General features: G+C 18.4%; 1 protein-coding gene and 1 long non-coding RNA gene across 2 annotated transcripts in view; one reads left to right on the forward strand and one right to left on the reverse strand.

Moving 5' to 3' along the window:
• Positions 1-6,505, reverse strand: part of LOC113219293 — an 83,346-nt gene extending 76,841 nt beyond the window's left edge. Inside the window, exon 1 of the long non-coding RNA XR_003306214.1 lies at positions 6,258-6,505. This is a non-coding gene — a long non-coding RNA (uncharacterized LOC113219293). The remainder of the gene's footprint in view (positions 1-6,257) is intronic.
• Positions 6,506-10,558: 4,053 nt separating this feature from the next.
• LOC412637 (kanadaptin) lies at positions 10,559-14,356 on the forward strand. The gene is made up of 6 exons (XM_006557299.3): positions 10,559-11,427; positions 12,554-12,825; positions 12,913-13,055; positions 13,229-13,389; positions 13,468-13,833; positions 13,942-14,356. The coding sequence occupies exons 1-6, from the start codon at positions 10,699-10,701 to the stop codon at positions 14,317-14,319; spliced, it is 2,049 nt and encodes a 682-aa protein (XP_006557362.1). The 5' UTR covers positions 10,559-10,698; the 3' UTR covers positions 14,320-14,356.
• Positions 14,357-14,527: the final 171 nt, after the last annotated feature.

A 14,527-nucleotide genomic window follows, 5' to 3' on the forward strand; every position in this document is an offset into this window, starting at 1 on the left:
AATTGTTTTATGAAAAAATAATTTTCTAGAAATTTAGATAATGTAAAAATGATGAGCAAAAGAATTTTCAAAGTAAGCTATATATTTTATGTGAAAACAATTAAAATGAATTTAATGTTGTAATTATATATATAAATAAATTTAATTATAAAATATTAGACGTATCAAAATTATATATGATATTATTTTAAATTATTTATGATAGGCGAAGAAAAATATATTTGGACATATATATTGAGAAGATTTTTCTCAAAATAAATTATCTGAATTACGAGGATGAAAATTGGATTTCACAATCACAGAAAAAATCATTGAATGATATAATTGTTAACTTTAATTAAATTATCACTAAAGGTGAAGCGAATAAAGCAATAATAATCAAAGAATTGAAAACGAAAATGATATTAATTCAGAAACTCAAGATAGTAATTCTATATTAATAGTTTTATGTAACCAAATAAAATAAAGAATCATCTCCATATCACCAAATCCATATTTGAATATTCAACATATTTATATTGAATATAAAAATTAATATGAATATTCATATCAATATATTCAAACATTATCGATTCTTAATATATTTACTTTTATTTTTTCAATTGATATAATTGAAAATTATATATATTATATATGTTAAAATTATATATCTTATAATTATTTATACATACATATATATACAAATCATAAAGCGACTATTATCTATGCAAAATATAACCACAATAATTCAATAAACTATAACTAATAATTAATGCTATAAACATGAAAAAATCTTAGAGAAAAATTTATCATTAGAAATATTGATTACAATTGATGTGAATTTCAATTTCGATCATATATCTGAAATTTAAAAAATATCTTTTTAAAATCTTTTTAAAAAAATCATTTTCTTTACAAACTTATAAATCAAATACGGTTTCATAACATTTTAACAAAGAAACAATTAAGAACTATCTCTGCCACACATATAGAAAACAGTTCTAAAAAAAAAAATATTTAACACGTATTTTTTTTTTATCTGCTACTATTCACTATGAAAATAAAATTAATCTTACTTGAAAATATATTTTTTGAAATATCTTCAAAACTAGACAGCACTGAAACTTTTTTTTTTAAATTTTTGTAATTTTGAATAAGAAATTCAGAATCACATAAGGAAATTTTAAAAAAATTATAATTTTTATGCATTATATTAAAGTTTTGAATTTTTTATTAATATTTTAATAATTTTTTTCATTAAATGTTAATTTACATTTATAATAATTTATTACATAAATTACAAATCAATATTTTTTTTTATTTTATTATAGATTTTGACAATAATATTATTATTCTATATAAAATTTGTAATAATCTTAGTGAAATTTTTTTATAAAACAAATATTTTTTACATTAAGAAAATTTAAAAATAACAATCGCAATGATCAGCAATTTTGTGAAACAAAATTCCATAAGATTTTCAAATTTTCCTGAATGATTATTTATAACTAGAGTAAAATCAAACATATATAAATTGCATATCTGTAATTAACAAGAAATGGACAATTCATTCAACATTATATATTAATGAAAATATTTCAAATATGTTATTTTTTTAATATAAATTGATATTTAATATGACTTTTCCAAATGTGAAATTTATATATGTCAAAAATAATATTTGAAAATACTGATTTATTTTTCACTTTTAAGTAATATTATCCTGCTAAATTGTATTATATTGTATTTCTAATTAATTTCTAAATTCTAATCACTATTATACACACAAAATTATTATCAAATATTATTTTTTACGTTTTATGGATTTCAAAATATTAATTACTGACACAAAATTTACATGTCATATTTAAATCAATTAAATTGTGAATACGATGACAAGTCACAATTTTTATCTTTCTTCAAACTATATTATGATGAAAAATTTCTCCAAATTGATTATTAAGTACGAATATCAATTTATAAAAAAAATAAGATATTATTATTAAAAAAAAAATATTTGAAATGCAATTTTATTAAGAAAAGAATAAATAAGTTTTATAAAATATTCTAAAAATATATTTTCAAGTTTCAACTTTGAAAAATTAATTTTATGATAAGAATGTTCTCTTATGACTCTTTTGAAAAGAAAAAAAGAGATACAAGCCACCAATATAGCCTTTACATGCAAAATATATTAAAATTGTTTTTGTTTTTAAATGAAAAACCAAATAAGTTATGTATCTAATAAAAATTATAATAAAAATAGCCTTAAAAACTTTTATTTATATATTATTTTATTTATTATATATATTTTTTATATTTATATATATTTTATTATTATATATATTTTTTATATTACAATTTACTGATTCTACCAAAAAGTAATGAAATATAATATATTAATATAATATAATAAATAACAATTTCAGAAATTATATTTGTATAATGTTTACATTTGTATAATAAAATATTGTCACTATTATTGAGAAAATAAATAAATCATCATTTCTTAATTGTTGAGTTAAATGAGCTTGGATTTTTTATGTGATATATAATCCATCATAAAAATATATATATAGTAAACATATAATTAATCTAAAATATTTTTTTAGAATCATGCTTAAAAAATAATATATGTAAAAAAAATTATGAACAATAGCATCATTAAAGGCTGCAGAAACAAATGGATATCAATCCAAAGTTTTTAATATTTCAGATCTTACACAGAGGAGATGAATATAATTTCAAAAAGAAAAAACGTATTTTATTGCCAAGTATGAACAATGAGAAAAAAATTCAAAATTCATATTAAAAAATTACAAAAATTTGATTTTATATCAATATGCGAATGCATAAAATCTATAACATATAATTTAACTGAAAGATTGAATCATGAATTTTAATAAGAAAAAAATTAAGCTATACTATATAATGATCAAACTATATTGAATACGTTTTTAAAATGATTTCCTGATCTCAATCAGAAAATCTGGAAGTATTTCATTAGTTCTCTATCAGAGTATGAATAAAATGGAATATGAACAATGTTATTAAGTAGAAAAATTTAAGAAATTTCGGATGAATAGAGACGATCAATAGTAATATATTTCAGTGAATTATTGCTTAATAATGATGCGATCTAGTTGATGCTTAGCTTAATTTTGAATGATTTAATTTGAATTTAAATTTCATTTTATGTTCTATATATTTCAGAAATTCTAAAGTGATAAGTTTGAAAACAATTATACAATTTTTCTTTTTTTAATTATTAGCAATTATTGATTATTGACCACAAAATGAATCAGGTAAAATATATTTTTTAAAATATATTTTTAAATATATTTCAGTCATTAACTAAACAAATTTAAAAAAAAAAAACAAAATAAAAAGAAATGAATCGATATCGTTTAATGAAGAATAACTTTTCCAAATTTAAATCAAACGATTTAATTTTCTCATATTTAAAATCAATTAATCATTTGTAATGTGTATTTTATAAACAGAAAATAATAGTAACAAGATAATACAAAGAAGAAATTCAATAATTTTGTTCATCCTGCTTTTAAAGATTTTTATATTCAAATCAATTCAATAGCTTGCGAAATGTGATGAAACTCTATATAAGATGAAACGTTTTGCATGAAAAAAGGTATTATAAATAAATAAGACTGAACTAACATTTAGCTAAAGCATATAAATATTATCCAAATAATATGAATTATAGAGAATCTGTGCAAAATAAAAAAAAAAAGAAAACTAACATTTTTTAAATAAAATAAAATAAAAAAATATAAGATATATTATATATATAATATTGAAATAATAAAATATAGTATATTTCTATATTTCTATATCAAGGTATTACAAGTAATAGCACCTATTCAGAAATTCTGCAAAATGTATTTTAAAAAATGAAAGTTATAACAATTGAAAAAAATGTTATTAATAAAGTAATAATTAATAAAATTGTACTTTTGTTGCGAAATTGAATTTTCATTCTATTCTGTAAATGAAAGCATTGATGTTTCTGAAATCAAAAATCTCTATATTTTATGAAGATTATTATATTATATCTCTTACATATAATATTATATTATATCTCTATTATATATAAATGAAGGAAAAGTTCAAAATATTGTATTTTTTTTGAAAATGAGAGAAAATATAATTGAATATTTATATGAATACTTTGAACATTCAATAATTAAATATGATTTATTGGTAAATAATATTGTTGGAATTTATATTGACAATGCAAACATTAAAAAAATAAAATTCATTTGCTTTCCGATTGTTGTAACGGAATAAAAAAAAATACGATATTTTCTTTGCATATTTTTTATAAATATTTCGAGAGTTAAAATCGATTGCTGATTATATGCAAAAAATTTTAAATCTTATCCTTTACAATATATTTAAAAATCATCAAAATTCGTGAAATCATTACTCATCAATAAGTTAATTTAAATTTGTAATAGAGGAATCGAATTATAAACGAGGTATCTAGATATCTTTAAATTAAATTAAATTTAATAAAAATTTAAAATTAGGAAAATAGAAAATGTTTTAAATTAAATTTATTTTTTTTATAATCATATTCATTTCTATATTTAATTCTATATTTAATTTGTTAACATATAAGTAGAAAACATTTATTAACTTTGTTAAAAAATAATGTTATTTAATTTAATTTATATTTAAATATATAACTGAATTTACAAATATTAAATAAAATATTTAATTAATATATAATAATTAAGGATTAAAAAAATAAATTAAATAATGGCGAATAGAATAATTTTTAAAAGTAGAACATTTATTTTCTTTTCTTTTTTTTTTGTGTTCCATTTTTTAATTATATAAATATTCTATATTTTCATGACAATAAAATATTATTAGTATAAAATAATTGTATGTATAGAACATTATATCTAAGAATAATAAATTATTACACAAGACATTAAAGTCAAATTAATATTTTTATATTTTACATAATATGTTAAAATTTTGAATATTTTATACATATATCAAAAAAAATAATTTATTTCAAAATGAATAAATTTTTATTAAAAAAAATTGTAATAATTTATTTATAATAATACTTTATTTCATATGAACCATGAAAAAAATCAAATTATTTTGAAAATAATTGATTTATTAGTACTTTATTAAAACTACATATTACTATGTACATCAATCAAACTATACTTAAAGTAAAAATATTTTGTCTATTTATTAATTGCTTAATAAATGTTGCCTTTCATAATTTTTTTTTTAAATATATATTTTCTTATATCTTTAAATTTTAAAATTAAATTGAAAAATTAATTTTCTCATTTTCAACTTTTTATTTTTTCTATGAAAATTCATTTTTAAACTTTATATAATCTGTTCTTAAAATTTTTGAAAATACAAGAAAAATATTTTCTGATAAGATTATTTTAATGTAAACAAATTTAATTTTAAACATGTTATTTAACTTTTTTTTTATATAAAACTTTTATATTAATCACTTGAAATAAAAAAGAAAATAAAAATAAATAAATATATTCACAATATCTTATTTTCTAAATTGTCCAAAACAAATTCCAAAACAAAAAAATTATAATCAATTATGAACATTAACAATTATAAAATTATAAATATTAAACCACAAGACTGCAAGATATAATTAATTATTGCAGAATTTTTGAAGTATTTTTATATTACAGCATATTCTAAAACATACTATCAACTATAATGAAATTAATAAAATTATTTTTTTAACATAAATAATATACTTACTGTGGAATGTAGTAATAATAGCACATAATAATAAAATAACACTATAATATAAAGTTCTTGAGAATTCTTGTTTTATGGTTTGAACCACATGTTACTTATTTTATTTTTTCTGAAAATCTTAACTGTGAGATAAAAAAGTATGCCACATATATATAATTGTATCACAAAAAACACTAAATATAAAAGGTTATGACAAAATATGACTTCAAATTAGAATAAGACACATTATTACATGATATATATTACTTAATAATATAATAAAACTTATTACATTATTATATTTATATAAAAAATATAGAGACTAAAATATTTTATCAAGAATTTGATAATCTAGATAGATATATTTTTACATTAATGAGCATTTGAAATCATAGTATGTTTTTTTTTTATATTATATTGAATTTAATAAATTTATTTAACAATTTTAATCAATTATAAACTATTTAGATTATATTTGAAATTCTTGTATTATATATATATCTTTTGATCCTTACCTTTCTCTTAACGTGCTCTTAACTATAACGGTCAAGAACGAAGGACATTATATAGATGCGGGAATTAGAACATGGCGGCTTCAACAAGCTTTCTTATTAGCTAGTCATAACTGAATTTGAAACAGAGTTGCCAAACAAGGCTCTAGATTTTCAGTTTGACATTTCACTTTAATTTAAGAATAATAAAAAGGAAAAAACTAGAAAATATTAAGTCGTTAAGAAAAACAATATTTTTTCTATTTACAAATACAAAGGCTTTAGATGTTTTTGATTTTTAGTATGACTTATATTGTACAAAATATAACGAATATACATACTATATAATCGTATGTGTCATATTTGACTACTATACATATGTATATATATTCATTTACATGTAGAACATGTGTATAATATACAAAATATAGTCTAATTTTTCAGTGATGAAATATGATTTAAATTTGATGTGATGTTTTGTATATAAAACATAAGCTTATATATAGAGTATTAAGCTATCTTTTTTAATAATGATAGAATTCTTATTTTTACCATTTATATATTTTAACATTTTTTTTTTATTTTTTTTTTATATTAAAAAGAATGTTATAATAGAATATTTGATTTGAGGAATTCCAATATTATTTTTAATATATATGAGTTTAGATTCAACTTTCTTAAAAGAATAAAACTTGATTGTTTTAATTTCTTAATCACTTTTTAATTACTATTTTATATAGTAAATATTCTATATATAGTGAATATTCCAAAAAATCTTCATATTTATATATATATAGTTTCTTATTCCTTTGTTATTCAATTCTTAGAAATAGAATATGTATAACAATAGAAAAACTGTTAAGCTAATAATTATTTTTATATTTACTTACTTATAATAGAAGTTGAGATTGATAACAAATCATAAGTATAATAGAATAGAATCATAATTTTTTATTACTATCATAATATAGACTAAAATATTTTTTCAAAAGTTTCTTCTTTATGTAGATAGAGATTTATATCTTACTATATTTGCTTTTTTCAATGTTGATCTAAGCTTATTAAGAGTATTTTGTTTTGTAGTTTTCTAGTATTTGATAATTGCCAGTTTTCATCATTTTCTTATGTAAAAGTATGATATAGATTATTATTCAAGTTTATTTTATTATTATTCATTTTGTTTTTTTTAAATATTTATTAATATTTGTTTTTTTAACTATTTATTGATTGATCTTTTTAGTTTAATTGAATTGTTCTAAATAAATGTTCAAATAATATAGGAATGTTCTATATATTGATTGATTATATCTTTTGCCATTTTAAGAATTATTGCTTTTGCTATGAATATTGAGATTTTTTTATTCAAACTTATAGTTATTTTTAAGTATATGTAAATTGTAATAAAGATCTACATATGTCTACATCTTTCATTTCTGAAGTAATGAACATGTATATATGAATAATGATTTTTTATCATATATGTTAATGAATATAAAGTTCAGTTATCTAGAATATAACCATGAAATTCATTATATATATTGAGCAATATTAACTTGATTTTTATAGAGAAGAATTATCATATTAAATTGGTTTTGGAATTTGGCAATTTGGTTTTGGAATTAATTTGCTATTGGTTATATGTATATTATATAAATTGTTATTCAAATTAAAGAGATTATTAAAAAATTATTACTTATTGGAATCTGTATTTTTTCTCTTGGCATTCAAGCAAGATTAATTTTTTCTATAACTATTTATATAATTTGCTATTGGGCATATTACAAATTTTATATTTTTTTTCTTTGTAAATGTTTTACCATATTGTAAATTTGAAATCTTGAAAGCATAAATATTGTATTCTAATAATGATAATAAATATGATAATAAAGTATTACCTTTTAAATTTCTTTACTTTTGAAATTGGAGAAATAATATTGTTATTGCTTCTTATTTATGCAAAATTATTACTTTATAATTTACTTTATAATTCAAAAAATGAAATTATTTTAAAAATCATTTTTCTTAAAATCAAAATGATATAATAATATAATCTTAAATAGATATCTTATTTGCTTCTTTACTTCTAAATTTTTTTATTTTAATTTAAATCAATAATAATCATCACATTCCTATCAAAACCTATATACAAATTATTTATTATTAGTTAATTTCTAATAATATAACAATATATTTTTAAAAAATCATATTTCTTTTACTATATATACTCTTTTTTTTCCTTTCTTCTTATGTTTCATATTCATTATATGAAGTTTTGATATGTTATGTTTAACAATATTGCTGTGAAAATGCTATTATATTAAAATATATTTTTTTCTTGTAAATGTTTTTGTATTTTGTATAATTTCTGCAATTATAATATTATATTAATAATTATATAATACAAAATAATACAAAATTAGAATTTTGAAGCCAAGAATATTAAAATATTCTTTAATATTGCAGAAAGTATGTTGTTATTTATATAAAATCTATATAAAATTCATTATTAGTTCATAAATTTATTCCATAATTCAAAAAAATATATTTAAAAAAATTTTTTTTTTAATTCAGAATGCAGCATTAGATATATGTTTTATTTATTTTCTTTTTTAAATTAACAATATTAATAAAATTTGATTCAACCATTTTTTTATTATCAGAGCTTATATATAAAACATTTATTATTGTTTAATTTTTAATATTATAATAATTAAAATATATTTAACTATTATTTATTATAATAAGTAAAATATATTTAAATAAAATCATTGCAATCGTTTCTATTCTATCTTGTATTTCTCTTTATTTTCTATTTTTTATTTTTTAACATATGAAATTGTGATATCTTATGTCTAGTAATAATAATAATCTTGCTTTTAGTTGTTGAAAATATTACAAATTTTATAAATCATAGATATCTTCACATTTCTCTAATCATTTTGAGACATCAGAATTTTTTAAGAATTTCAAAATACTTTTCTCTAAGTTTTTTTTAGATATTATAGAAAATATGTTGCTATTGCTTCTTATTTATACAAAATTCATTAGTTTATTATATAAAAAATTTATTTCAAAATAATTTAAAAATTTATTAAAATTTTATATAATTATTTTTAAAATCCTTTTTTTTTTAAATTCAAAATGATATTGATATTAAAGTTAATTCATATCTTACTTTTTCATTTCATTTTTTAAATGAACAGTATTAACAATATTTGCTTCAGAGATAATTTTTATTATTAAAGTCTATATAAAATAAGAAAAGAATAAGAAAAAATATATATATATAATATATATATTTTTTTTAATTATAAATACTTATAATTAATTTATAATAATAATAATATATTCTAAAAAAAATTAATTGATAATTATTGAAAAGAAAAATTAATGAGTATATAATGTACAGATAATAAAATATATAATCTGAAATCTTGAATCTCTATAATTTATCAATTTACGATTTTATTCATCTTATTTCATTTTATTGTCAAAATTACTAAAATAATAATAAATCATTAATTCAATTTTTTATTATATATTTATATACATTATTATTTCTCAATTGAAATTTAGGATGGTTTTACAAGTTGAAATTTATTTATATAAGTCAAATTTTTATTATCGTTATCGTCGTTTTATTATCCTTTGTAATTCAAAAATTATAATTATATTTCACAAGATGTTAAAAATCAATTATTCAAAACGAAAAAAAAAATAACAAGTCAATATCTCTATTTTTTGCTTTTTGACCACGTGCATATCTATGAAAATTTTTTTATGTCAATTTTATAATTTTATTATTACATATTTATAAACATATTTATATATTTATGTAACAAGTATTTTACATTCAAAATTTGAAATATCTCTTTTTTAAATCATAATCAAAAAATTATTAATTTATATATAAAAATTTTGTACGAATCTTTGTTTGTTAAATTTCTATTATTCAAAAATTTCGATGCAATCAAAATCTCTAAAAAATCAGGTCTTTTCTTATTCGAAATAAAATTCAAGTTATCAAAATTCGATTATAAATATTCATATTTCTAATTTTAAAAATAATAATTTTTCAAATTATATTAGTGCAAATAAAAATATTAAATATTTATCATTTAATTCTTATCCATATAAAAATTTTGAAATTTTGAAAAAAAAAAATATATCATAGATTATTAAATATCATGAAGATCATGAAGAAGAGATCATGAAGAAGAATTTATTACATACATCCATAAAGTTAAAATTAAATAACCTAGATGGCATAGTAATCGCATTATGTTATTTTCTCTAAAGTACATTTCCTATTTAATATTTAATCTATGATTATACATACATTGAAGGATAGTTTAAATCCTATAAATTTAAAATTTGGTTAGGAAAATTCTTCTGCATTTTCAATGATAATTTTTAAAAAATTTTAATATTTGCCTCTTTTTTTTGTTTTCTATGTCAAATAAAAATGGAAACTGGATCAAATGAGTTTGAATCAAGGAATTGTTTAAACGATGGTGAAGAAAATGTACAAAATGAAATAAACAATGAAAAAATATCTGTTAATAAAACGTCTATTTGTTCTGATACATCGGAAAAAGATACAATTTCAATAAAAGATAATATTGTAACTTTTAAGAAACCAACTGTATTAATTGGTCCGAAACGTTCTGGATCGATACATAAAATTTCAAAAACATCTCTTTCAACAGATACGTGTTTACGTGAAAATAGTGATGAAAATCATTCAAATCGTGACAAATCTCAAGAACATTTACAAGATTGTTCATATATAGAACCACCATGGGGAGGAAAGCCAAAAGAAAACTATAAAATGGAAGTACTAAAATCTGGTGTTATTGTTGAAACAATTTCACTCAATGAACAAAGTTTTTATGTTATTGGACGTTTACCTTCGTGTCATTTATCACTTGCACATCCTACTATTTCAAGATATCATGCAGTTTTGCAATATAGATTAGAAGAAGACAAAGACAATGATAAAGGTTTTTATGTATATGACTTAGGAAGTACTCATGGTACTTTTTGGAATGGAAGTCGTATAAAACCTAATATTTATGTAAGAATACGTGGAGGTCATATGCTTAGATTTGGTTGTAGTCAAAGAAAATATATTTTACAAGCTCCACCAGAAGATGTGGAAGAAGAATCTCAATATAGCTTGACAGAATTAAAGGTATTTATTATTTAATTTAAAGACTAAACTTTGATTCGTGTTATTTTTTTTTTAATTTTTTTTATAATCTAATAATTATTGATAAATATTATGAAATATAATAGGTTTTAATATTGAAATTTATTTATTTAAAAATTATATTTTGTTAAAGTTTAGTTTAATTTTATTATATGGTTAACTTAATCCAAATTTACATTTATATTTATATTACATTTATATTTACATTACATTTATATTTAAATATATTTTTTTTGCGTATCATGTTGCCAATATATAATATTTCATGTATAGGAAATAAATTATTAAAATGTTAGTGATGATAATGTAAAGTTTAAAGCAAATTTTAAGTAACATAAGTGATATTAGAATGCAATTTTTTTAAAAAATTGAATTATTTTCTGTTAGTACTCTTTTGAAAATATTTATTTATGAATATTTATTTTTAAATATAATTTTTTTATAATTATACTTCATCCAATTTGCTAAATTCTAAAGAAACAGTAATTATTTAAAAAAATCATGAATATGATTTTTTATGTTTAAATAATTAATTGATTTCAAGAATCAAATTATAGAAAAAATGAATAATTATATAGAAAGTATGATATAATCATAGAAAATATAATTATTTCATTGATTTTATCATTTTAACGAATTTAAAATATATATTTTTAAATATATTTTGAATAGATATAAAATATAAAACTAATATCATTATCATTGCAACTTTAGTCATTGTAATTTATCATTATAATTTCATTCATTCAAAGGTTGTCTTATATTTTATTCTTGCATTCTGTGAATCCTAAAAATCTCTAATGCCTAAAAAATAAATTTAAATATAATAAATGTAGTAAAATTTGTATAACAAAATACTGCAAAACTTTAACATATAAATTTTAAATAAATAAATTTCAATATTAAAAATCCTATATTATATTTTGTCTGTTTATCAATAATTATCAAATTAAGCAAAAAAAAAAAAAAAAATTGAAATAAAACAATGTCCTGAAGTAAACTATAATTTTAATAATTAATAATTTTTTTAATTAATTAAATTAGAGATTTATTTTTTTAATGTTTTTTTAATTGTTTGTTTTAATAAATGAAATAAAAAATATTTCAGGAAATGAGAGCATCTCAATTGCAAAGATATGAAAAAGAGAAAGCTGAGGAATCCATTGAAGACAAAGAAAGTGAAGGCATTGATTGGGGAATGGGAGAAGATGCAGAGGAAGAAACAGATTTACAAGAAAATCCTTATGCTTCATTTGCAGATGAAGATTTAATTTTAGAAGATCCTAAAAAAACTCTAAGGGGGTGGTTTGAAAGAGAAGGTTATGATCTTCATTATCAAGTAGAAGAAAAAGGATTTGGACAATTTCTATGTTGGGTAGAGTAAGTGTTTTATTTATATATATATGATTTATATGTTTTTAATTATATTTATAAAAATATCTTAAATATAATATGGAAAATATTTAGTCTTCCTACTGAAGATATTGTTGGTCATTCAATGAGAGCTGAAGCTCTTGTTAAAGGCAAGAAGAAAGAAGCAGTTATACAATGTGCACTCGAAGCCTGTAAGATATTGGACAGATATGGATTATTAAGGCAAGCAAATCATGGTAAGGATAATATTATATAATTTTTATAATAATTTATTATAAATTAATATCTTTATTAATAATTTATTATTTTTTCTTTATGCATTATATTTATTATTAAAAATGTTATTAAAAATAACTTATGAAAAAACTTATAATTTTTTCTTATTTCATTTTGATTAATTCGATTATAGAAGCAAGAAAAAGAAAAACAAGAAATTGGGAAGCAGAAGATTATTATGATTCGGATGAAGATAATTTTTTAGATAGAACTGGATCAATAGAAAAAAAACGTGAACAGAGAATGCGATTAGCTGGAAAATTAGAGCAAAAAGTAGAAACATATGATTCATTAGTGAGTTGAATTGGATTATTTTCTATTTTGTAATTTAAAAATAGATAAAAACAAAAATTTTTTGTATTGTTATTATAGCTTGAAAAGCATAAGGAAGTTACAGAAAAAATAACACATTTATCAACTTCAATTCAAAATTGGCAAAATGTAAATACTACAAAAATTGATACAACTGAAGAGGATGCATTAGATGCTTTTATGTCAAGTTTAAATTCGTTTGCTTTAACTAAAAATGATATTGCTAAAATGAAGTTGGAATTACAAAATCTTCAAAAAGAAGAATCAAATTTAATTAAATTATTAAACTTGACACAACCAGCAAATTTACCCACTCTTTCTTATTCTAATACAAATTATAGTACAGATGCAGATATGACTGTTATAAAAAAAATACCCTCTGAAACAAAGAAACTTCATCACAATTCATTAATTCGTCGTAAAAAGGTAAATAAAAATTTATTTTCAATTTCATTTAGTACTATTTTTTACACACATACACTTCTATTTATATTATTTACATTAATTTAATATATAAATAAAATAATTATATAGGAAAAACAAACAAATCAACACGAAAATACACTTAGTAAATTACATGTTGAAAACATAACAGTGGAAACAGAATGTATAGAAGAAGTTGATAGTGATGATGAATCAACTTCTAATTCATCTCATAATGAATTATGTAACAAAAATGTTGAATTGCAACGATCTAATAATACTATTGTTACTGATAAAAATGAATCTTCTGAGAAACATGAGGAACAGCACAAGCATAAAACGCAAAAAGCTCAAGTAACAAAGAAACATCGACAAAAGCAACAAAAAATATATTGTGACCAAGATACAGATAATTATTCGACATGGATTCCTCCATCGGATCAAGCAGGAGATGGAAAAACAAGTCTCAATGAAAAATATGGTTACTAAAATTCAATTTGATTAATAATATGTTAACTGGATAATATATTGCATTATAATATTTTTTAAATTATGATTTTTATTAATTAATATTGTAAATATTGTATAATATTTATTATCAATTTACGATATATTATAAATATATAATATTATATGATATATTTATTTTATAATAATTTATTGTATATATACTATTAATTGAAAATTTGAAATTAAA

The sequence above is a fragment of the Apis mellifera genome, linkage group LG16, assembly GCF_003254395.2.
Source record: "Apis mellifera strain DH4 linkage group LG16, Amel_HAv3.1, whole genome shotgun sequence".
In the NCBI taxonomy this organism is placed as follows: Eukaryota; Metazoa; Arthropoda; class Insecta; order Hymenoptera; family Apidae; genus Apis; species Apis mellifera.

Coding starts and splice junctions, on each gene's coding strand:
- LOC412637 (XM_006557299.3), top strand. CDS start 10,699: ATGGAAACTGGATCAAATGAGTTTGAATCAAGGAATTGTTTAAACGAT. Junction 11,428..12,553: donor ATAGCTTGACAGAATTAAAG/GTATTTATTATT, acceptor AAAATATTTCAG/GAAATGAGAGCATCTCAATT. Junction 13,390..13,467: donor TAGAAACATATGATTCATTA/GTGAGTTGAATT, acceptor TTGTTATTATAG/CTTGAAAAGCATAAGGAAGT.